Source organism: Budorcas taxicolor, chromosome 14 (genome assembly GCF_023091745.1).
Source record: "Budorcas taxicolor isolate Tak-1 chromosome 14, Takin1.1, whole genome shotgun sequence".
Lineage (NCBI taxonomy): Eukaryota > Metazoa > Chordata > Mammalia > Artiodactyla > Bovidae > Budorcas > Budorcas taxicolor.
Genome location: NC_068923.1, coordinates 44,924,343 through 44,948,495, shown reverse-complemented (window position 1 = coordinate 44,948,495; position 24,153 = coordinate 44,924,343). Strand labels below are relative to the sequence as shown.

Sequence of the window (24,153 nt, the reverse complement as noted above, 5' to 3'; positions counted from 1 at the left end):
GTGGTGACCCCATGGACTGTGCTAACCTGGCTCCTCTGTCCATGGAATTCTCCAGGCAAGAATACTGCAGGGGTAGCCATTTCCTTCTGCAGAGGATCTTCCTCTCTCAAGGATCGAATCCAGGACTCTTGCATTGCAGGTGGATTCTTTCCATTTGAGTCACCAGGGAAACAGGACAAGAGATCATAACTCATAGCCCAGTTTTCTGGATGAACTGAGAAGCAAAATGTATCTACTTAGAATAAAGAAATAGGGGTAGGAACCAATAAAAGTGGTTGTTGCAGAGAAGAAATGTTGTAGCACTGATACAGAGCTGACGTTTTGTTGGTTAGAACCACAGAAAGCTCAAGATGACAAGGAAGTTAAGGTTTCTAGTGAGATGCTAGCTCAAGTATTCACCTGTGGGGTCTAATCTGGATAGTCTAGGTTAGAGGAGGATCTAGGAAGAATGATGGGACATTGGGGTGCATGTTATTTTTTTGAATTTCTTCAGATATATGACCAGGAATGGGATTACTGGACATATGGTAACTATTAGTTTTTTAAGGATCCTCCATACTGTTCCCCATAGCGAAATTACATATACACAGTACACAGTACTATAAATAAACTAGATGACTAATTAACTAAATAAACTAGGGGGCTGCCCTGATGACTCAGTGGTAAAGAATCCACCTACCAGTACAGGGGATGCAGGTTCAATCCCTGGGTCAGGAAGATCCCATGGAAAAGGAAATGGCAGTCCACTCCAGTATTCTTGCCTGGGAAATCTCATGGACAGAGGAGCCTGGAGGGCTACAGTCCATGGGGTCAAAAAAGTGTTGGACATGACTTAGCGATTAAACAACAACAACAAAGGACCCAGCTGTATAGCACAGGGCACTGTACTCAGTACTCTGTAATGACCTATATGGGAAAAGAATCTAAAAAGTGGATATATATTTAACTGATTCACTTTGCTGTACAGCAGAAACCAGCAACTTTGTAAAGCAACTATATTCCAATAAAAATCAGGGCATTAAGATATTTACAGCGAAAACAGGTTTAATGTGACTGAGGGCAACAAGTTGGAAGGAAACACGTTTTGATAAAGTGTAGGCTGCTGGACATTAAGAGTTCTGGAGTAGAATACTTGTGGCTGGTGATGGGATTATAGGGGTAGCAATGAAGGAGATGGCTGAAGTGGAATGGAGATCATTTAGGCTGATGCAGTCAAGAGAGAGTGAGGTTAATCACCATAAAGCCATCTCAGAAATCTTGAATTTCCTTGGCTGATGGCAAGATTAGAGGTGGGGAAAGAGAATGTGTTCCTAAGACAAGAAGTAGCAGGGAGGAGCCAGGACTTAGAGGTAAGCAACCAGGAATGGCACAATGCTGAAGGGAGGAAGAGCTTTTCCTGGAAGTTAGAAGGTTAACGGAGCAGTACCAATGGTACCCAGGAGGATGCTGACAAAGTAGGAGGAGAGAAAGTCACCAAAGAGTCTGTGTCCTTGAAAGAGTCCAGTTTCTGCTGGTGCAAGAATATGAGAAGGAGTTCTCTAAAGAGACTGGAGAATGTAGGAATTTTATTTACGATCAAAGAGAATTCCAGAGGGCACAAAAGCAAAGGATGGGGGGAAGAGATGGAGAGAAAGTGCAAAATCTGGGGGGAGAAATGCAGGCTAGTGAATGAGAGAGATGGGAAGGAGTGACTTACTCTTGGTTTGGAACCCTATGATTTTGGCCACAATTGTAAATGACTAACCAGGTGCTGCTAGTGGTAAAGAACCTGCCTGCCAGTGCAGGAGACACAAAAGATGCAGGTTCAATCTCTGGGTCAGGAAGATCACCTGGAGAAGGAAATGGCAACCCACTCCAGTATTCTTGCCTGGAAAATCCCATGGACAGAGGAGCCCGGCTGGCTACAGTCCACAAGGTCGCAGAGACCCAGACACAACTGGGCACACACAACCTCTCAAATACTCCAACTTTTAAGCTAGTGATTTTACTGCCAGAACTGGCACAAAGATCCCTGGTGAGGCCCAGGAAGGGTTCATGGGTCTCTCAGTCAAGGGAGAGAGCTCTAGTCTCTGTGAAAGGCTGGGACAGAGGGTTCAATGGGGCAGTAATATCATTCCCTGGCCCCAGAGATATTTGGCTCTCAAAGCGACAAGCACAGCTTTATGAAACTACTGATCGGCTTTTTGCAGAAAGGTATTTCATCTGTACCTCCATAACAGGGCAGAGTCACAGCTGTGCGTAAAACCATTGTTCATATTGAACATATTTTAGTCATTGCTGTAGCTCCAAAGGCAGGCTTTGATTCTCTGAATGCCTAGCAGGGAAGAGCTTATTTCTATAGGTCCTCAATAAAAAACTCAAATGCCTCATTAATTATTATTTGGAAGAAAAGAATATACCAGTTATTTTAACGAGTTTCTATTTGCATTCAACATAGGTCATGTGGAACTGCTACAGAATAAAATATCACCCTTTATACCACAGAGAATAGAGTTTTTTAAAAATGAGAGTTTTAAACCAGTGGTCTCCTCCTGGAGAGCAATCATTTAGAATTATTCATTTTGTTGGCATGAAGATAATAATATGTAAGTCAATTAAATTCCCCAGGGCTGGTAGGTAGAGATCATTCTAATTGAGTTATATTATTATAGCCTGGGATATTTTCCAAAGATTATAATTTACTCTGTACAACTATACATAATGTATAGATATACTTATCTTTATAGCAGAGATAATGTGGCCTCATGTGTCTGGCCCCCAGGTGATCAACCCTTCTTAACAACATGACCTAGAAAATGATTCCTTTTGCCACAAAAAATTTCAATAATTTTGTAAATTGAATACCTGTTAAAAAAAATGGTAATGGAATTTCAAAGTTTGACACACACTCCCTTTTCCACCCTAGAAGCTCTGGGAAGGTGATTTTGTACTAAGTGATAATATCGCTTGTATAAAGTTCTTAATAGATCTAGAAAAAAATCTTTGACTATTTCAAAAGGAAAACAACTTAGTGAAAATATAATCACATTAAAAAGGCTTGATACAGTACACTTTGGCATGTTCATTGACTTTTTAAGGAAGTATATGCTACACACTGGGGCTTCCCAGGTGGCACAGTGGTAAAGAATCTGCCTGCCAACGCAAGGATGCAAGAGACGTGGGTTCGATCCCTAGGTCAGGAAGATCCCCTGGAGAAGGAAATGGCAACCCACTCCAGTATTCTTGCCTGGAGAATTCCATGGACAGAGGAACCTGGAGGGCTACCGTCCATGGGGCCAGAAAGAGCCGGACACAACTGAGCGCACACGTGGTTAGAATAGAAATGGTAATCAGCCGTAAGGACACTAAGAAACTACAGCTGTTTTTAAAAAAAAAGCCATTTGGACCCCATTTCATGGGCCTCTCATCAACCTGCTGGTTTCCAGTTGGCCACTTTGACAAGAAAAATGGGGCCAGACCTGGTGTAACAGCGTGGTGGTCAGGAAGCTGTTCCCAGGCTACAACTGCCCCCACCGTTGTGACCATAATTGCCTCTCAAGTCAAGAAGCTGGTGACTGGACCCCAGAGTTCTGAGTCCAGACACCTGACAACCTCTAAACAGTCATGTTTCTGCCACCTCAACATGGTCACACCAGCAGGAGATGGCCTCTGCCCTATTCTTAACTTCCTCTCTTGGCAGGGTTCACAAACGCATACCCAGAACCACAGCTACATGAGAGTCGAGGAAAAGTACTTTTCAGCCTCCCAGCCCTTTCAGTACAGGAGGTCCAAAGAGAGAGGAGGGATAGCTGCTGTTGACCACTCCCAGCACGGACACTCAGGAGGAAAGAGGACACTCGGACCAGTCATATTCTAATGCTTTCTTCCATTTTTATTTAATGTGGAAACTGAGAAGACTGAGAGCAGTCAGTTTCTAGATTAATTAGCCTAAATTACTGGTTTCCAGATTGTTAGCCTAAATTTGAGCTCGACTATGTATTAAAATCACCTTGTGAGCTTTTCAGAAAGGCCTGATACCTTTGCACAGAGATTCTTGTGTAAGTAGGGCTCAGTGTGGCATATTTTTTAAAGCTCGTGGGTGATTTTTAAAGCAGCCTGTCTTGAGAATCACTGGCCTAAATGAATGGATAGATAGCAGAGCTCCGAAGACCAGCTCAATTCAGGGCACCTGGAAATTTTAAAACAAGACTGAGAAGCTTAAGCATTGATTCATCAAAGAAGCTAATACTCAACTAGATTGATTCCACAACCTCAAAATGAAAAACTTCATAATTTTCTTACTTTGGTTACAACACTAGTTAGAAAATATTACAGTAAATCTTGTATAGGAGCAATTATCAATTAGAACTATTCTGACTATTCTCTGAATGGGGATATTATTATATTATTAGTAATATGTTAAGTCATTTATCAACTGATAATGATAAATAATTCATTCAGAAGCATAATTTTTCATACTGAAACTCCTGGGGAAATATTAGCTTTTGAAGGAGTACAGTGCCAAACAAACAGATGGACCAGCATCAGAACTCCAGAAATTTCCTGGTGATGAATATGAAGAATGACCTTGTGCCTGCTCAGTCGCTTCAGTCGTGTCTGATCTTTGCAATCCCATGAACTGTAGCCCACCAGGGTCCTCTGTCCATGGGATTCTCCAGGCAAGAATACTGGAGTGGGTTGCCATTTCCTTCTCCAGGGGGCCTTCCAGATCCAGGGATTGAACTGGCATCTCTTGCATATTCTGTATGGGTAGGTAGGTTCTTTACCACTGAGCCACCTGGGAAGCCCACTCTTGCCTTAACAGGGAAACAAATTATCTGTGCTTGTTTATGTTTAAAAAGTCTGCCCACTTTGGAAATAATACAAAAACAATACACTAGAGCTTCATTTTGTAAACATTCTGTAAAGGCCTTTATACCTTTGAAAACTTGTGTGTTTGTGTGTCTTATGTTTTCAAATTGAAACTTCACAAAGAGATTCTTCTGTAATTGGCTGGCTTTGGCAAGTCTATTTACTACCCACCCCCCACCCCCCGCCTTAGTTTCCTGAAAGAGATAAAATATCCAGGAGAAATGGATAGATGGTACTGGTGAGGGAATCATAGCTGAAGATTGCCTGCAGTAACTGGAATTTGTTGACAGTTTATAACCATCTCAGCTCTAATCAAACTCGCATCTTTCTTGACCACCCCAGATTTGCTCACAACACAAGAAGACTGGACATTGATAAAGATGTTCATTTGGTTCTTTACAGCAACACTGGCAATACTGTAAAATTCTTTACCCATACAAAGCTACTTTCATCTATAACTTGTTTCCTTGAGGGAAGAAAGAAAGAACTAATACAGATCATGTTCAGACTGACAATTTAAACTCCACTCATATTTTGAGCCCCAACAAGCAACTACCAAACAAGTTTACCAACTCTGTGCCATGCCACCTTACCTTGATTTTTGATGTTTCTAAAGTCGAACATTGAAACCACAAGGACAGTAAGCTGATGATAAATTCCCGATTAAATGCTTTGTCCACAGTGGGTCCTCAGGAAATAACGAATGAATAAAGCAAAAGGAATGTCCTACACCCAGCATGACCCTAAGTAAATCTATTTCTTTTGTGGACCAAAAAATTGTCTTGAATTTCTTGAATAAAGTGGCTTACATGGGTCAACTTTGAAAGTCATTTAAAGATGCCATTACATATTGTTTTAATAGCACTGAAACCGCCAAGCAACAAGTTCTTTGGAATATAAAATAAGAAAGCAAAGTTTTTGGTTTTCTTTTTTTTTAGCTACCTGTCCAGCCCAGGAAAATCACTGAGAGGCCCTTTAACATCTTTAAGTAAATGAATGAGCACCTTGTTACTTCATGGTGCTCTAGTCGGTGGAGGTGAGTGAGCACTGGGGGAACTAGCTATATCTAGCTCGGACATCTCATCAAGGATACCAACGACTGCAGCTGGAGCTATTCCACACATTTCAGTGACCCTGGAATCCCCAGGCCTGGCCACAGCCTTCAGTTCCCAAGTGCATTCGCTTTGCTTACCTGAACTTGTCTTCTCTTGGCATCCTTGACACTGTCAGGCAGTAAAAGTAGCTTTTTCTGACTCTGATTGTTTCTTCTGTTTCCTCTTGAAGCTGGCAGCTGCTTCTTTCCCTTTTCTGAGCTCTGGGTCAAGTGTGCTAGGTAATGACATAAGGAAAGTCTTTCAGTGTGACAAAAGGCACAGGAACAGATAGAAACAGCTGAAAAGGAGGCTGTGGCAAGGGAGTGGAGGAGCTTGTCTTGCTTCATTTTTCAAAATGTCGCACCAGACTTGAGTCTGTTTTGGGTTCACATTCCAAGTTCAAATTCTTTGCATCACTAGCGGAATGATGATCGGCAAGTTCTTAACCCTTCTGAGGCTTGGTCTCCCCATTTGCAAAGTGGAAATAACCACATGAGGTAGATTTTATTAACTCAGTTGATGTATGTATTAGGATGGCCAAAAAGTTTATTCAGGTTTTTCTGTACGATGTTATGGAAAAACACAAACAAACCTTTTGACCAACCCAATAAAATACACAGCACAGTGCCTCCCACCTTACTGGGCACCGTGCTATAAATATAAGTGTTCCCATCATTCCATTCTTGTAGCTACTTCATCAATGATGGTTACTATTAGTATCATTATTACTTGGGAACATCTGTTCTATAATTTTACATTTAATATTCATTATACCATTTAGCAGCAGCAGCATACCATTTATTTAAGAATTGTTATTTTCTGAAAAAGAACATCTTCCCCACATTTGGTATTTTTAGAAATGTCAGTCCTGATTTTCTTTTGACTCATTTTTATATTATCTCCATTTAATTGTAATCATGTCTATCATTTCAAATCCAGGATCCTCATAGAAGATCTTCAGAAAGTACTGGAAAAGGGAAGCAGTTTGCCAGCCTGGAGAAGTCGAAGATCCCTCTCTGGATATAATTATGAAGTTTATCACTCCTTAGAAGAAGTATGTAATCAAATGACTTTTTGTGGCTTTTTTTCAAGTGCCTCTTTATCATTCAGGTCTCAGGACCGGGGAGAAGCATAGGAACACAGGCAGAAGTTATGTGAAGAATACTTAAGCTCTTACAATGTCCAGGCACCTCAGTTCTCTTCCATTAAGCATTTTATATGAGAAGTATATACGAGAAGTAGCAAAATAATTTTAATTTAGTGTGCTTTACCCAACCCACCCCTACAATGGACAGGAGAAGTGCAATAGAAGAGTGTGGTAATGCTGCTATATAGTCAGCCCTTGGTATCCAAAGGACATTGGGTGCAGGACCCCCTGTGGATTCCAGAATCGTGGATACTCAAGTCCCTCATGTACAACAGCATGGTACAGTCAGCCCTCGGTATCCACCAGTTCAGCATCCAAAGATATGGAGGGCCAACTGTAATAATGGTAATAAACATCCTAACTGGAAATCCATGGAGTGTAGAGCTAGCCAGAGTTTGTGGGCAATGGTTTGGCTGAGCAGTGGAGTGAATTTTGATGTTGGCCCCATACTCTCTGCAAATTTGAGCCCCCCCAAAGCCAAACGGCATGTGTGGCTCCTCGGTGCCTGTTAGCTTGCTATTACTTATTTTACCTGGAAAACATAGGGACCCATCCCACTGCTGCTACTGTACATCTGGGCAACAACTAGTTATTCTTCAAATCTCAGTTTATGCAAGAAGAGAGCTGGTTCTACTCTCCCAAATGGGTCAGAACTCCCTGTCCCAGCCCCAGCATATTACCTGCACCCATAGTACATGGATGTGATACCTAACATAATTTTTAATTATGACTAAGTACTTGATTAATGCCTTCCTCTCCTAATAAGCTGCAAGGGCCATGGGGGCTAGCCATTGCTTTCTGTTCACCCCTCTATCTCCAGTGTCAAGCAGAGACTTCCAAATAGAGGGTCGTTGACAGACTGAGTAAGTGAATGAGTACATACATTTTTTCATTCTTCCCCTGAATTCTGAACTGAGCAAAGGAATGCCAGTCATAGAAGTAATGAGATCCTGTTATATTCTTAAGAGAATGTTTGGTTCTCTTGATAATGACTTTCAAAAGTACGTCCACATATTTTATGTTTTTAACATACTTTTTAGAAGCTTGGAGTTAGCAGCAATGGAAAGGATTTAGATAACTTGACACATTAAAGTGCTATTAACATGCACTAGAAAAAGGTCAAAATTTTTTAAATATTTTAATATAGATAAGTACATATACTTGTATGTGTTGAGTTGCTCAGTCATATATACATATATGTAAATATATGTGTGTCCATGTGCTTATTAGACTAAACAGCAATAGAAAAAAAGGAAAATATGAGTACTTTCCAAATATTTTTTTTAGACTCTTACACATCTTGGAACAGTGGGACACTTTTTTGTAACCTCCTTCCTCCCCTATTGGGCTTTTAAGTCAGAAATGTTACCCATCTTTCTAAATACCTTATTTATCCACCTCAAATATACCTTTTCCTGATGACAGATAAATGTGTGTGAATGGATCAGTGTCAGTATATCGCTATTACTGGGGAAATTATTCATGGTATGCCCTCTGATGTGTGGCTGGATAGACTAAATCTTAAACGCAAAAGATAATGCCTTTTTCTCAGCATCTTCTGTTCAGTGGTAAATTACAATATATAGGACTTAAATACTTTCCAATAGTTGGGATGGTTTTTCTGAAGCTTACTTCTTTTCTTCTTAAACACTTGGAGATGAAAGAAATAAATTTTTATTTTTTAAGAAGAATCCAGAATACATTGATTAACTTTCTATAAAATTTTGCCATTAAGATGTTAATGACAAATAGTAGTAGAAAGGTATGCTTTAAAAAGGGAACAATATGAAGACAAAGTAGCTATATATGAGGGCAGAAAATAAAGTGTAATTTTTAGTAGCCTGAAGAAAATTAAGACTACAAAATTGGTTTTTCATTAAATTTTATACTCCATACATGCTTTTTGAGTTCTAAGACCTATTGTATTTCTGTTACCTTTTGTTTATTAAAAGCTCCATAATTGTGTGAGTCTAACATGGTTTTAATTTATTTGCTTTTAGATTCAAAATTGGATGCATCATTTGAATAAAACACATTCAGGTCTCATTCACATGTTCTCTATTGGAAAATCATATGAGGGAAGATCTCTTTACGTTTTAAAGGTAAAAAAATAAGAAATTAGCAACTGAATATTTACTATTCATCTTTTTCAGCTTTGACTTATAAGGAAAAGAAGCGAAATGGTGTCTCGTATTTAACATCATCTGGTAATATAAGACTGGTGGCTTAGATAGTGAAGAATCTGCCTACAAACAAGAGACCTAGGTTTGATCCCTGGGTGCAGAAGATACCCTGGAGAAGGGAATGGCAACTCATTCCAGTATCCAGGCTGGATAATCCCACAGACAGAGGAGCCTGGTGGACTGTCAGTCCATGGTGTCAGACATGATTGAGTGACTAACACGTTCACTTAATTCAAGAAAATTTAAGAAATTTAAGTAAAATTTAAGAAAAAAATAGTTTTTCCCTTAAGTTTTTGAGCCATATTTAATTTTTGCCATTGGGTATTCCAAAGAAGACTATTTCTAACTTATTCATAGTGACTGATGAACTTCAAAAATAATGACCTTCAAAATTATTTGTGGGTTGGTGCTGCTTACAATGAACAGATGCAAAACTATACAAATGTGTCAGAAGGTATACGTCACTCCCAGCCCTTGAGCCTGCATTCTCTTCCAGCTACTCACCTATAGCTCTCCATTCCTTCTTAGCCAAACATCTTAAAAGATTTTCCTACATCACTGTCTCTACTTCCTCACCAACCATTCAGACCCTGGACTCCCTGACCTTTGCCCCGACGATGACTCTAGAACTTCTGGATGACTTCTACTTGGCTCTCCTCCCATCTCAGAACATCCTCTTCCCTTGTCCTTTCTTTATGTTCTGGTGACCCCAGGATTCTCTCCCCAGCTGTGCTCTCTGTCTGCCTGCTGTCTCAGAAGCACATCCACCCCATGGTTTCAGTGATCATTCCAGACTTATCTGTTCAGTGGACTCTGCTCTCTAGAGCTGGGCATCCTCATCTCGACATTCACCAAAGCACCTCAGACTCACGATGACACCACTGAGCTCCAGATCAGGAAACATGAACCACCTGAATTCCTCTTCCTTATTCTAACCACTTCAAACCTAACACGAAGAACTGACAACTTTTTTTTCTTCTATCTTCTGGATTTATCACAACCTCTTCTCTTGTCCTCACTGCTGTTGACCTAGGCTTGTTTCTGGATCTATTCTTCCTGGACTATTACAATCATGGCCTCAGGACTGAACTTCCTCATGAGTCCCCATCCTCTCATCCTCTAAGTATACACACACACACACAAACCCCTCCCATAGAATCAGGATGAAGCCTTATCTGTATGTCATATTTAGGAATGTCATGTGTCTCCTGCCCCTGGGTCAGCTTTATCTCCCTTCTTTCCTCAGACCTTAGAAGCAGTGGTTCAAACATGGTGTGCTCAGCTTCTCTTCCAAGCTTGAGATAGATGTCTTCTTTCCCTTGTCTGCCAAGGAAGCTTCAAGTCTTACTCTCCTACTCAGTCTTTCTCTTCTGAGAAGCCTTCATTTGTTCCACAGGAAAATGACACATAACACCCAATGTCCCCAAAGTAACTCCTACATATTCACATTATAGTGATGAATTGCTTGTATTTCTGCCCTCTCCACCACCATATAAATTCCTCATCTTCTCATCTCAGAATCTCCAAGGCCAAGCCCCATGTCTGATGTTTAAAAGGTTTTCTTGAAGTGTTAATATCAGCTGAGTGAATTAATGAATGAATGAAAACTAGATTTCCCATCAATGTCAAAAATGAAACTGAAGTCACTCAGTCGAGTCCGACTCTTTGCAACCCCATGGACTGTAGCCTATCAGGCTCCTCCATCCATGGGATTTTCCAGGCAAGAGCGCTGGAGTGGGTTGCCATTTCTTTCTCCAGGGGATCTTCCCGACCCAGGAGTCGAACCTGGGTCTCCCACATTGCAGGCAGACGCTTTACCGTTGGAGCCACCAGGGAAGCCTGAAAGCCACCTACTAATTAGTGGATAAGAAACCATGTTATAGATGAAATTTATATAGCAAGATTATAAAGAAAAGTTTATTGCTTGATTCTACGAATCAAATTGTTTTGTGTTTCCTTTATGTACTGTAATAAAATTTGACTTTGTCTTCCTACAAGACATAGGTATTTCTTTACTAGATATTGCTTGGGAATATTTCTGTTACCTTTCCTGGGAAGGGGGGTTGAGAAAAAGAGGGCAAGGACAGGGAAAAGGAAGGGAAAAATTCAGCTTCTTACTTAACCGCCACATATTATATTAAAATGAAATGTGTGCGTGCTAAGTGGCTTCAGTCATGTCCAACTCTTTGCAACCCTATGGACTGGGGCCCTCCAGGCTCCACTGTCCATGGGATTCTCCAGGCAAAAACACTGGAATGGATTGCCATTCCCTCCTCCAGGGGATCTTCCCGACCCAGGGATCGAACCCGCATCTCTCACATCTCTTGCATTAGCAAGCAGGTTCTTTACCACTGGTGCCATCTGGGAAGCCCTAAAATGGAGAAGCACACCTATTTAACCAACTGCCTTTTCCTTATGTATTTTCCACTTCTTGATTTGTAATTAAGGCAATAAATTTACAGTTTCTGCATAAATAAGCCTAGACTTCTGAAATCAATAGGAACTCTCTTTGTCTTTTTTATGGGTTACCTGATGAACCCAACTCTAGGGAAGTATTATGCTGAAACCATATTAAATTATGCAGGTCAGTGAATCCAAAAATAAAAGCTTGCTTTGGTTACTATGAATACTCTTCTTTTCAGCTGGGCAGATCACGAGCTTACAAAAGAGCTGTCTGGATGGACTGTGGCATTCATGCAAGAGAATGGATTGGTCCTGCCTTCTGCCAGTGGTTTGTAAAAGAAGTAAGTTAAACCCTTTATGCAGTCTCCATTTGAGCTAGCCAGTGTTTTTATTCTGCTCAAGGAACAAAACTGGGAATGTGAAGCGAGTGATACCTGATAATAACACCATAATTGTGTGGGTTGCTTTTACGTTTAGGAAGACCTCTCAAAACCCTGGCTCAGATTATCTTCACCTCTGCCTTTGGAGACTGGAGTTACCAACCCTCATTAAAGAGAAAGAATTTGAGATTCAGAGTATTTAGGAATTTATGACAAATTAGGAACCAACCATAGTAGCTGATATATGACAAAAGGCTAAAAATTCAATGTATGGTTTTTCAAAACAGTTTCTAATGTGATATTCATGGAAAATTCTACATGACTTTTGTTCTTCAAAATGATCTCACATATGCTATAGCAATAAAGAGATGCCCTCCTGCTATGGATCTATGATTTAGACACCAATGACCTTTAGCATTTGTGGATGTAACATTCACTGTTTCAGGGCTTTTCAGTGACTGACTAATGGTTGATGACTCACAGTGATTTCTCATTTTCTGGAGGCTTCATTTAAGTCATAAGCCCTATGAGGCTAGTATATTGAATGTGTTCTTATCCCAGGAGTAGGTCAGCCTCATGGGCTAACATCTTAATACGTTCTGATATCTTTCTATTGTCAAGAATGAAATGACTTTCATGGTTTTCTTTTTCAGTTTAACTTCTCAGTGTTTGGTTTTTTTAAAGACTCCTAAAAGAAAACGAAACTACTAGTACAGGTAATAAAAGTGAAAAAGTCTAAGGAAAGGAGGTTCTAAGCCAGAAAATAACCCTAAAAGTTACTTATGGAAAACCATTAATGATACAAGATAGTGAAATATTTCAGTTATATTTCACAATGTTTTATGGGAAAATTATGTGACCTAGTGCAATTTGTGATTTTGAAGACTCTCCTAGTCTTAGAAAATATGCCTCACAAATGTCAATGATGTACTAAATTTGTAAAATCTGCTTCTCCACCACCACCAAGCCCACACAAGTATCCATTTTATAATGTAATAATAAAATTTTCAAAGTATTCCCACTCAGTGTATTCAGCAATTCATATTCTCTTAAAATACCATTTTACCCAGTAGGACAAATGCAAAAGGTAACAAATTGTTAACCCTAGCATCTTGTATAAATATCCATTATATACATATAATACTGTCTACTGTCTCAAGTTTCAAAAACGAAAAGGGGGAAAATGGTTAAGAATAGAACATCTATTGTTTAGACTATGGTCCTCCCCAGGTGGTGCTAGTGGTAAAGAACCCAACTGCCAATGCAAGAGATGTAAGAGACATGGATTTGATCCCTGGGTCAGGAGGATCCCCTGGAGAAGGGCACAGCAACCCACTCCAGTTCTTGCCTGGAGAATCCCATGGACAGAGGAGCCTGGTGGTCTACAGCCCATAGGATAGCGCAGAGTCAGACACAACTGAAGCAATTTAGCACACATGCACGCATGGTCCTGTGTGTTATTATAGAACATAAAATATATCTTCCCAACATTTAATCTCACCCTCACATGTGCAGCCTTTTTATAGCACCTAAACTTAATTTGTCCATGTGGTAACTGCCTCTCTTCCTATGCCAGTGCTGAGGGCAGAGCCTATCTTGTTCATTGCCAAATTCCGAGCACCTGGAACACCATCTGGCACTTAATAATGCTTCCATTATCTGTGAATGAATGGGCATAACGAGAATTCAGTGGTTATGATAAGGAGAAAGTTCTGGGAGATGACTTGCAATTCATCTCCTAAGGATATGAATGGTACTACCTGGACTTTGCAGTGTGCAATATGTATAGCCATACATGGCAGCCCTAGAACCCAAGTTAAACTGAGTGCCAAAGAGTTGATGCTTTTGAACTGTGGTGTTGGAGAAGACTCTTGAGAGTCCCTTGGACTGCAAGGAGACCCAACCAGTCCATCCTAAAGGAAATCAGTCCTGAATATTCACTGGAAGGACTGATTCTGAAGCTGAAGCTCCAGTACTTGGGCCACCTGATGCAAAGAACTGACTCATTGGAAAAGACCCTGATGCTGGGAAAGATTGAAGGCAAGAGGTGAAGGAGATGACAAAGGATGAGATGGTTGGACGGCATCATCAATTCAATGGACATGAGTTTGAGTAAGCTTCGAGAGTTGGTAATGGGCAGGGAAGCCTGGCATGCTGCACTCCATAAGGTTGCAAAGAGTCGGACATGACTGAGTGAGTGAACTAAACTGAATTTTTGCTCTCTCTTTTTTGGTACTTTTCCCCAAATTCAGCAGCTTAAAACAGCAAACATTGATTACTTGCTGGTTTCTGTGGGTCACAATCCAGGTGCAGTTTAGCCAAGTGCCTCGGGTAAGTCAAAGTGTCAGCTGGAGATTGGGCCATCTCGGGCTTGTGTGGGAAATCTGTGTCTGAGAGCTCAGTCACGTGAGTGTTGGCAGCTTCTGTCCTCCCTGGCTGTGAGCCAGAGATATCAGTTCCCCGTCACATGGGCATCACCACAGGACAGCTCACAACCCAGCACCTGGCTACCCTCAGAACAGATGAGGCCGAGAAAGGGCGAGCAGCCCAAGACGGAAGCCACAGTCTCTTTTAACCTAATTTCAGAAGTGATATCCTATCACTTTTTTCATATTCTGTCCATTGGAATACATCACTAGGTCCAGACTGGATTCAAGAGGAAGGCATTAGACAAGAGCACAAGTGCCAAGAAGTGAGAATCACTGGGGGCCACCTTGGAGGCTGCCAGCCATACCTGGTGGGACTCTCTCCATAGCCATCACTGTAATGTTTGCATCCTTACTTCAACATGAACTGGAAGAAAACTTATCAAGCCTTTTAAGTTCCTGCTAGAACAGCAGATGGCACAGAGGTTACATAAACACATGTAGTAGTCAGACAGCCCTGGGTTGGAATGCCAGCTCTGCCATTTACTAGCTATGTGATCTTGGTGGGCAAGTCATAATCATAATCATAGTATGTGACACACTCAGTTATTGGGAGGATTCAATTATATAATGTTTATAAAAGACTTAAGAGTGCTTGGCATATAATAAGCAGTTAATAAAATCAATTCATTTTTAATAGGAGTAGTATCAGCAAGTTGGTATTTTAAAATGACCAGAGAAATCATTAGAAAGAAAATCAGCAGAGATATGAAAGAACTTAACACCACCAACCAACAGGATCTAAATCACATTTATGGATCACCCAACCAACAATAGCAGAATATGCATTCTTGTCAAGTGCCTGAAGAACATACTGGGGCTTTACCCCGGCTCAGCTGATAAAGAGCCTGCCTGCCAATGCAGGAGATACAAGAGATACAGGTTCAATCCCTTGGTCGGGAAGATTCCCTGGAGAAGGAAATGGTAACACGCTCTAGTATTCTTGCCTGGGAAATCTCAAGGATAGAGGAATCTGATGGGTATGTCCATAGGGTCTCAAAGAATTGAACACAACTGAACACACACACACAGAACATATACCAAGATATTCCATATCACACACCAAGAAACAAATCTCAACAAATTTAAAGGAAATGAAACCATACAGACTGTGTTTTCTGACCACAGGGAAATCAAACTAGATATTGATAACAGAAAGATAACCTCCAAACACTGAGAAATTAAGACGCCTCTGAATTACCTATGAGTTAAGGATAAAATCTCAAGGGAAATTTAAAAAGTAAATTGCACTGAATGAACATGAAAATACATACAGCATATTAAAATTTGTGGTACACATCTAAAACAATGCTAAGAGGGAAATTTATAGCACTTAAATGTATACATTAAAAAAGAGGGAAATTCTCAAAACAATAAGCTCTCAAGACCTATAGAAGTAGAAAATAGAGGCAAAGCAAGAAGAAGGAGGTAATAAGGATAAGAGTAAAAATCAATGAAACTGAAAACAGAAAATCGTTAGAGAAATCAGTGAAACAAGGAGCTAGTTCTTGAAAAGATCAGTGAAATCAACAAAGTTCTAGCAAGAGAGACAAAAAACTACAGAACATACAAATTACCAACTTAGGAATGAAAGAGAGATATGATTACAGACCCTGCAGATATCAAAAGGACAATAAAAGAATACTATGAATAACTCTACACATATAAATTTGACAACTTAGGCAAAAATATACCAGTAAATAGAAAAACACAAACTTTCACAACTCATTCATTATGCAACAGGCAAGTTGAATATCCCTACTACTATTAAAGACAGTGAATTCATAATTTTCAAATTCAAAAATAAGAAAGGAATAAATCTCCCTACCCGGATGTTTTCACTAAAGAATTCTACCAAATTTTTAAAGAAGAATAAGACCAATTCTACACACTCACTTTCACAAAATAGGAGCAAACATTTTTAATTCACTTTATAAAGTTAGTATTACCCTAGTACCAAAATCAGCAAAGACAGTAGGAAAAAAAAACTAGAAAACAGATTTATAAATCCCTAACAAAATATTGCCAAATAGAATTTATCAATCTATAAAAATAATTCTGCATCACAACCAAGTGAGGTTTATTTCAGAGGCCCAAACCTGGTTTAATATTTGAAATTCAATCAATGTAATCTACCATACTAACAAGCTAAAGAAGAGAGTCTATTTAATCTTATCAATTGGTACAGAAAAATACCTTGACAAAATTTAATAGACATGCATAATAAAAACTCCCAGAAAAGCAGATATAGAGTAGAACTTCCTCAACTTTATAAAAACTATCTATGAAAATCATATTGCAAACATTACACTTAGTGGTAGACGAGCAAATGCTTCCTCCTAGGATCAAGAACAAGGTAAGGATGCCCAGTCTCACCACTCCTAATTAACACAGTGCTGAAAGTTCTAGTCAGTAGAAGAGGAAGAAATAAAAGATGTACAGATCTGAAAGGAATGAATACAATTTTTCTATTCATCAACGACATGATTGTCTACATAGAAAATCCCAAGGAATCTACAGGAAAATAGAAATAACAAGTGAATAAGATCACAGGACACAAGATAAACATACAGAAATCAACTGGATTTCTGTATACTAGCAGTGAACATGTGGATGCTGAAATTAAAAATACATTATAATTTATAATTACTCAACAAATGAAATAAACTTAGGCATAAATCTCACAAAACAAGTATAGGAATTATGTGCTGAAAACTATAAAACACTGATAAAAAAAATCTAAAGATATAGAGACATGCCATATTCATGGACTGGAAGATTCAATATAGAAAAATATCAGTTCTCTCCAATTGATATCAATGTTTAACATAATTCCTATAAAAATTCCAGCAAGACTTTTTGTAGATATAAGTGAAATTATTCTAAAATTTACATGAAAAGGCAAAGGAACCAGAAGAGTTAAAACTATTTTGTAAAATAATCATTTTACTCAACTTCAAGGTATGTAGCTACAATAATCAAAGGTATATAGTGCTGGTGAAGGGACAGACAGAAAAATGGAACAGGAGACTCAGATACAGACCTACAAAATGTGCCCAAGTGACTTTCAACAAAAGTGTAAAAGCAATTCAGTGAAGGAAAGACTTACTTTTCAACAAATGGTGCTCGAGCAAGTGGACTTCCATAGGCAAATACATGAATTCCAACCTAAGTCTCATTTCTTACACAAAAATTAACTCAAAGTGGATCATAGACTTAAATGAAAAATGTAAATTTGTAAAAACTTTTAAAAAAAAAAAATAGGGAAAAAAGTCTTCAGGATCTAAAACTAGGCAAAAAGTTCTAAGACTTGACACCAAATGCAAGCTCCATATAAGGAAAAGTTGATAAATTAAACATTATCAAGCATAATCAAAACTTAAAATTTTACTGTGTGAAAGACCCTGTTAAGAGGAGAAAAAAGACAAGCTACAAACTTTGCCACATATCTGATAAATGACTCCTATTTGGAGAATATAAACTCAAAACTTGACAATAAGAAAGCAAGTAATCCAATTAGAAAATGGGCAAGAGACATGAAGAGACTTTTCACCAAAGAGTATACAGATGGCCAAAAAATAGAAAAGCCCAGAAAAAAAGAGGCCATTTGGGCAATTCAAATTAAACCCACAATAAGCTATCACTAGACACCCATCAGAAAGGCTGAAATTACATACACACACACCCCTGGAGGTACAGGGAGGGACTGACTCACCAACAAGTGCTGGGGAAGATGGGGAAAAACTGGATCACTCACACACCGCTAGTGAGATGTAAAATGGTGGAGTTACTCTTGAAAACAGTTAACACTTTCATTTAAAACTAGACTTGCAACTATCATCCGTTCAGTTCAGTTGCTCAGTTGTGTCTAACTCTTTGCAACCCCATGAATCGCAGCATTCCAGGCCTCCCTGTCCATTACCAACTCCCGCAGTTCACCCAAACCCATGTCTGTTGAGTCTGTGATGCCACCCAACCATCTCATCCTCTGTCACCCCCTTCTCCTCCTGCCCTCAATCTTTCCCAGCATCAGGGTCTTTTCAAATGAGTCAGCTCTTCGCATCAGGTGGCCCAAGTATTGGAGTTTCGGCTTCTACTATCATATAACCCAGTAATTGCACTCTTGGCATTTATCCCAGAGAAATTAAAACTTCTGTTCACTCAAAAACTGTATACAAATGTTTCCAGCAGCTTTATCTGTAATAGCCAAAAACTGGAAACAATCCAGATACCCTTCAATGGGCAAATGGTTAAACAAACTATTACATGCATACCATGGAAAACTACTCAGCAAAAAAAGGAACAAACTATGGAAACACACAACATGAATGAATCTCCAGAGAATTATGCCGAATGAAAAACTAGTCCCAAATAAATACATACTGTAGGATCTCATTTATAGAATGTTCTTGAGGTGATAAAATTACAGTTGACTCAAATAGCATATTAAAGAGCAGAGAAATTACTTTGCTGACAAAAGTCTGTCTAGTCAAAGCTATGGTTTTTCCAGTGGTCATGTATGGATATGAGAGTTGGACTCTCCTAAAGAAAGCTGAGCACCAAAGAATTGATGCTTTTGAACTATGGTGTTGGAGAAGACTCTTGAGAGTCCCCTGGACTGCAAGGAGATTCAATCAGTCCATCCTAAAGGAAATCAGTCCTGAATATTCATTGGAAGGACTGATGCTAAAGCTGAAGCTCCAATAGTTTGGCCACCTGATGAAAAGAACTGACTCATTGGAAAAGACTTCGATGCAGGGAAAGATTGAAGGCAGGAGGAGAAGGGGAGAACAGAGGATGAGATGGTTGGATGGCATCACCAACGCAATGGATGTGAGTTTGAGCAAGCTCCAGGAGTTGGTAATGGACAGAGAAGCCTGGCATGCTGCAGTTCATGGGGTCGCAGAGTTGGACGTAATTGAGTGACTGAACAACAACAACAAATATGGATTTAAACTGCAAGGGTCCACTCATACACAGATTGTTTTCAATAAATATGTACCACAATTGTACATGATCCTTGGTTGGTTGAACCCAGGGATGTGGAACACTAGATATGGAGGACCAATTGTAAAGTTATACGTGGATTTTTTTTTTCTGGCCATACCGTGTGGCATGTGGAATCTTAGTTTCCTGACAGGGATTGAACCTGTGTTCCTTGCACTGGAAGCATGGAGTCTTAACCATTGGACCTCCCGGGAAGTCATATATATGGATTTTCCACTGCTTTGGAGGGTCAGCACCCCAATCCCCACGTTGTTTAAGGTTCAACTGTAGAGAAATGGATAACAGATTAGCGTTTTCTGGAGATTAAGGAAAGTGAATGTGGCCATAAAAGGGCAACCATGAGGGGTCCTTGTTGTGATGGCAAGGTTCTGTAACTTGACGGTGTCTGTTTCAGTACACTAGTTGGGATATTTTAGTATAGTTTTATAAGATATTGCCATTGGGGAAAAGTGGGTCCAGGGTACAAGGGATTTCTCTGTATTAATTCTTATATGTAAATTTATAACCTGTGTCCATGGAATTCTCCAGGAAAGAATACTGGAGAAGGTAGCCATTCCCTTCTCCAAGGGATCTTCCCAACCGAGGGACCAAACCCAGGTCTCCCGCACTGCAGGCAGATTCTTTACCATCTGAGCCACCAGGGAAGCCCCCTGTGAATCTATATCTATCTCAAAATGTTAAATGTATTGTAAAAAGAGTAACCAGGTCTCCGTACTCCTGGGTTCCATTCTCTTTGGAACCAGGTACTGTTTTTCTTCCTGGGCAGTCAGAAGCCAAGTTCATTCTTGCTCTTTTCTCTCTGCTGTGTATAAACCTCATCAACTGACCCTGACTCACTCCACCATGGACACCAGGAGTATTGGGCTGTGGATGTGACTGTCTGTCCCTCTCCTCTTCAGCCAGCTTGACTCTCCTATGTCAGGCCCTGGGAGCCACTTCCACTGCTGCTGCCTACTCCAGTTTAGTAGATGAGTCCCTGAGGGTCTTGGATACACAAAGCTTAGAAAACAATGACAGAGAAGCAAACTACCTGGCTTAATTCACTGGTGAGATGGCCTTGATTATTTTATTTTAAAAACTGCTCAAGTGAATTCACTATCTCAACATATAACTGATACCTGTATTCATTATCTCAACAAATAACTGCTGTCTGGCAGATGTTTTTAAAATGCAAAATGCATAATAAGATTGTGGGTTTTATCTTTTAAATTGAAAATCATTTAATTATGTTGAAAAATAGAGAGCTATCACTTTCAATTTCAATACCTGTCACTTTTTTTTACAGTATTCATATTATAAATTTTTATATCTTATTAATATAAGCAAAATAAAGAAAACCAATGGAGGTATGCTTGGGCTGCAAATCTTTCTTTTTCAATGCTTCTTTATACCAGGTTAACAGAACCATTATTAATGTTATATTTATAGTATTGCAGATAGCTCAGTTGGTAAAGAATCCACCTGCAATGCAGAAGACCCCAGTTGGATTCCTGGGTCAGGAAGATCCACCGGAGAAGGGATAGGCTACCCACTCCAGTATTCTTGGGCTTCCCTTGTGGTTCAGCTGGTAAAAAATCTTCCTGCAGTGTGGGAGACCTGGGTTCGATCCCTGGGTTGGGAAGATCCTCTGGAGAAGGAGACAGCAACCCACTCCAGTATTCTGGCCTGGAGAATTCCATGGACTACAGTCCATGGGGTAGCACAGAGTCGGACACGACTGAGTGATTTTTACTTCATTGGTATTACTACACTTCACTTCAGGGGTGTACTTTGGCCACTTGATGTGAAGAGCTGATTCATTGGAAAAGACCCTGATTCCAATGTCCAAAAGACATTGGAAAGATGGAGAGCAGGAGGAGAAGGGGACAACAGAGGGTAAGACAGTTGGATGGCATCACTGGATATGAGTTTGAGCAAACTCCAGGAGACAGTGAAGGACAGGGAAGCCTGGTGTGCTGCAGTCCATGGGGTCGCAAAGTCAGACAAAACTTAACAACTGAACACAACTGCCTTTGGATGGAGGAAGCCAAGGGGAAAAAACATGGTAGATGTACTATTGAAATGTGTATCACAGAGGTCACTTCACCATGAATCCAAAAAGGAATTTTAAGAAACAGTATCTTTTGGTGATAAAGTTTTCTTAAATTTGTCATGGGCCAAGAGGGATGATACAGATACTAAATTTATCAAAGAAAGAAAACTAGAATAGATTAAGAAAGGGAAAGAAACAGAGGTAAATATATAGAACTTGGAAGTTATCTGTCTGCAAAAGTGAAGAGATACTATTTGCAGATGAGTAAGAGCTGGGAGAAGTATCAATAACCTCAGATATGCAGATGACACCACCCTTAAGGCAGAAAGTAAAGAGGAACTAAAAAGCCTCTTGATGAAAGTGAAAGAGGAGAGTGAAAAAGTTGGCTTAAAGCTCAACATTCAGAAAACGAAGATCATGGCATCTGGTCCCATCACTTCATTGGAAATAGACGGGGAAACAGTGGAAACAGTATCAGACTTTATATTTTGGGGCTCCAAAATCACTGCAGATGGTGACTGCAGCCATGAAATTAAAAGACACTTACTCCTTGGAAGAAAAGTTATGACCAACCTAGATAGCATATTCAAAAGCAGAGACATTACTTTGCTGACTAAGGTCTGTCTAGCCAAGGCTATGGTTTTTCCTGTGGTCATATATGGATGTGAGAGTTGGACTGTGAAGAAGGCTGAGCGCTGAAGAATTGATGCTTTTGAACTGTGGTGTTGGAGAAGACTCCTGAGAGTCCCTTGGACTGCAGGGAGATCCAACCAGTCCATTCTGAAGGAGATCAGCCCTGGGATTTCTTTGGAAGGAATGATGCTAAAGCTGAAACTCCAGTACTTTGGCCACCTCATGCGAAGAGTTGACTCATTGGAAAAGACTGATGCTGGGGGGAATTGGGGGCAGGAGGAGAAGGGGACAACTGAGGATGAGATGGCTGGATGGCATCACTGACTCGATGGACATGAATCTGAGTGAACTCCGGGAGTCAGTGATGGACAGGGAGGCCTGGCGTGCTGATTCATAGGGTCGCAAGGAGTTGATCACGAGTGAGCAACTGAACTGAACTGAACTGAAGAGACTTAAATGGGCTTCCCTGGTGGCTCAGCCAGTAAAGAATCTGCCTGCAATGCATGAGACCTGGGTTTGATCCCTGGGTTGGGAATATCCCCTGAAGAAGGACATAGCAACCCACTCCAATATTCTTTCCTGGAGAATTCTGTGGATAGAGGAGGCTGGTGGGCTACAGTCCATGGGTTGCAAAGAGTCAGACATGACTGAACAACTAAGTATGGCACAAGAGACTTAAATATGAGGACACACAGAGGGCAGGGAACAAAGAAAATAGAGAGCTAATCAAGACTTATAAAAAGGAACACTCACAGAGCTTAAAAGTAATGGAGTTAAAAATAAAATTGCAAAGGAAACTAACAAGTTAAAAATAGTTAAACACTGTTTAGCACTTCCTCAAAAAGTAAACATATAGTTACTCATACAACCCCCAAATTCCACTCCTGTATATATAACCAAGTTATGACCAACCTAGATAGCATATTCAAAAGCAGAGACATTACTTTGCCCACTAAGTTCCGTCTAGTCAAGGCTATGGTTTTTCCAGTAGTCATATATGGATGTGAGAGTTGGACTGTGAAGAAGGCTGAGAGCCGAAGAATTGATGCTTTTGAACTGTGGTGTTGGAGAAGACTCTTGAGAGTCCCTTGGACTGCAAGGAGATCCAACCAGTCCATTCTGAGGGAGATCAGCCCTGGGATTTCTTTGGAAGGAATGATGCTAAAGCTGAAACTCCAGTACTTTGGCCACCTCATGCAAAGAGTTGACTCATTGGAAAAGACTCCGATGCTGGGAGGGATTGGGGGCAGGAGGAGAAGGGGACGACAGAGGATGAGATGGCTGGATGGCATCACCGACTCGAAGGACATGAGTTTGAGTGGACTCCGGGAGTTGGTGATGGACAGGGAGGCCTGGTGTGCTGAGATTCATGGGGTCACAAAGAGTCGGACACGACTGAGCGACTGAACTGAACTGATATATAACCAAGAACAATGTAAACATATATCCACACAGAAATGTGTACAGGAATGTTCACAGCAAAATTTTCCTAATAGCCAAAAAATGGAAGCAACTCAGATGTCCATCAACTGATGGATAAACAAAATATGGTAGATCCATGCAATGGAATACTATTCAGCCATAATAAAGTACAATACAAACCACAACACTGATGAAACTTGAAACATGTTACGTGAAATAAACCAGAAGTAAAAGGCCATATATTGTTTCATTCCGTATATGTGAAATGTCAAGAACAGGCAAATCCATAGAAACAGGAAGTAGATCAGTGGTTGCCAGAGGATGAGGCGAGAGGGGAATTGGGAATGACTACTAACAGGTATCATGTTTCTTTTGGGGGGTGATGGAAAAGTTCTGCAGTTAGATAGTGATGACTATGGCATGTTATGAACATACTAAAAAACCACTGAACTGTACATTTTAAAATGAATTACACTCAATTTTAAAAAAAAGAAATGAAGTGTTGATACATGCTACAACATAGATGCACCTTGAAAGCACTGAGCTAACCGAAAAAAGCAGCCACAAAAGACCAC

At 40.1% G+C, this 24,153-nt stretch overlaps 1 protein-coding gene across 1 annotated transcript in view; it reads left to right on the top strand.

Annotated features, from left to right (window-relative positions):
* CPA6 (carboxypeptidase A6) overlaps positions 1-24,153 on the top strand; it is a 300,719-nt gene that overhangs the window by 209,899 nt on the left and 66,667 nt on the right. The window contains exons 4-6 of the mRNA XM_052651924.1: positions 6,885-6,999; positions 9,093-9,194; positions 11,918-12,019. Of these exons, the coding sequence (XP_052507884.1) occupies positions 6,885-6,999; positions 9,093-9,194; positions 11,918-12,019 (319 nt within the window). The remainder of the gene's footprint in view (positions 1-6,884; positions 7,000-9,092; positions 9,195-11,917; positions 12,020-24,153) is intronic.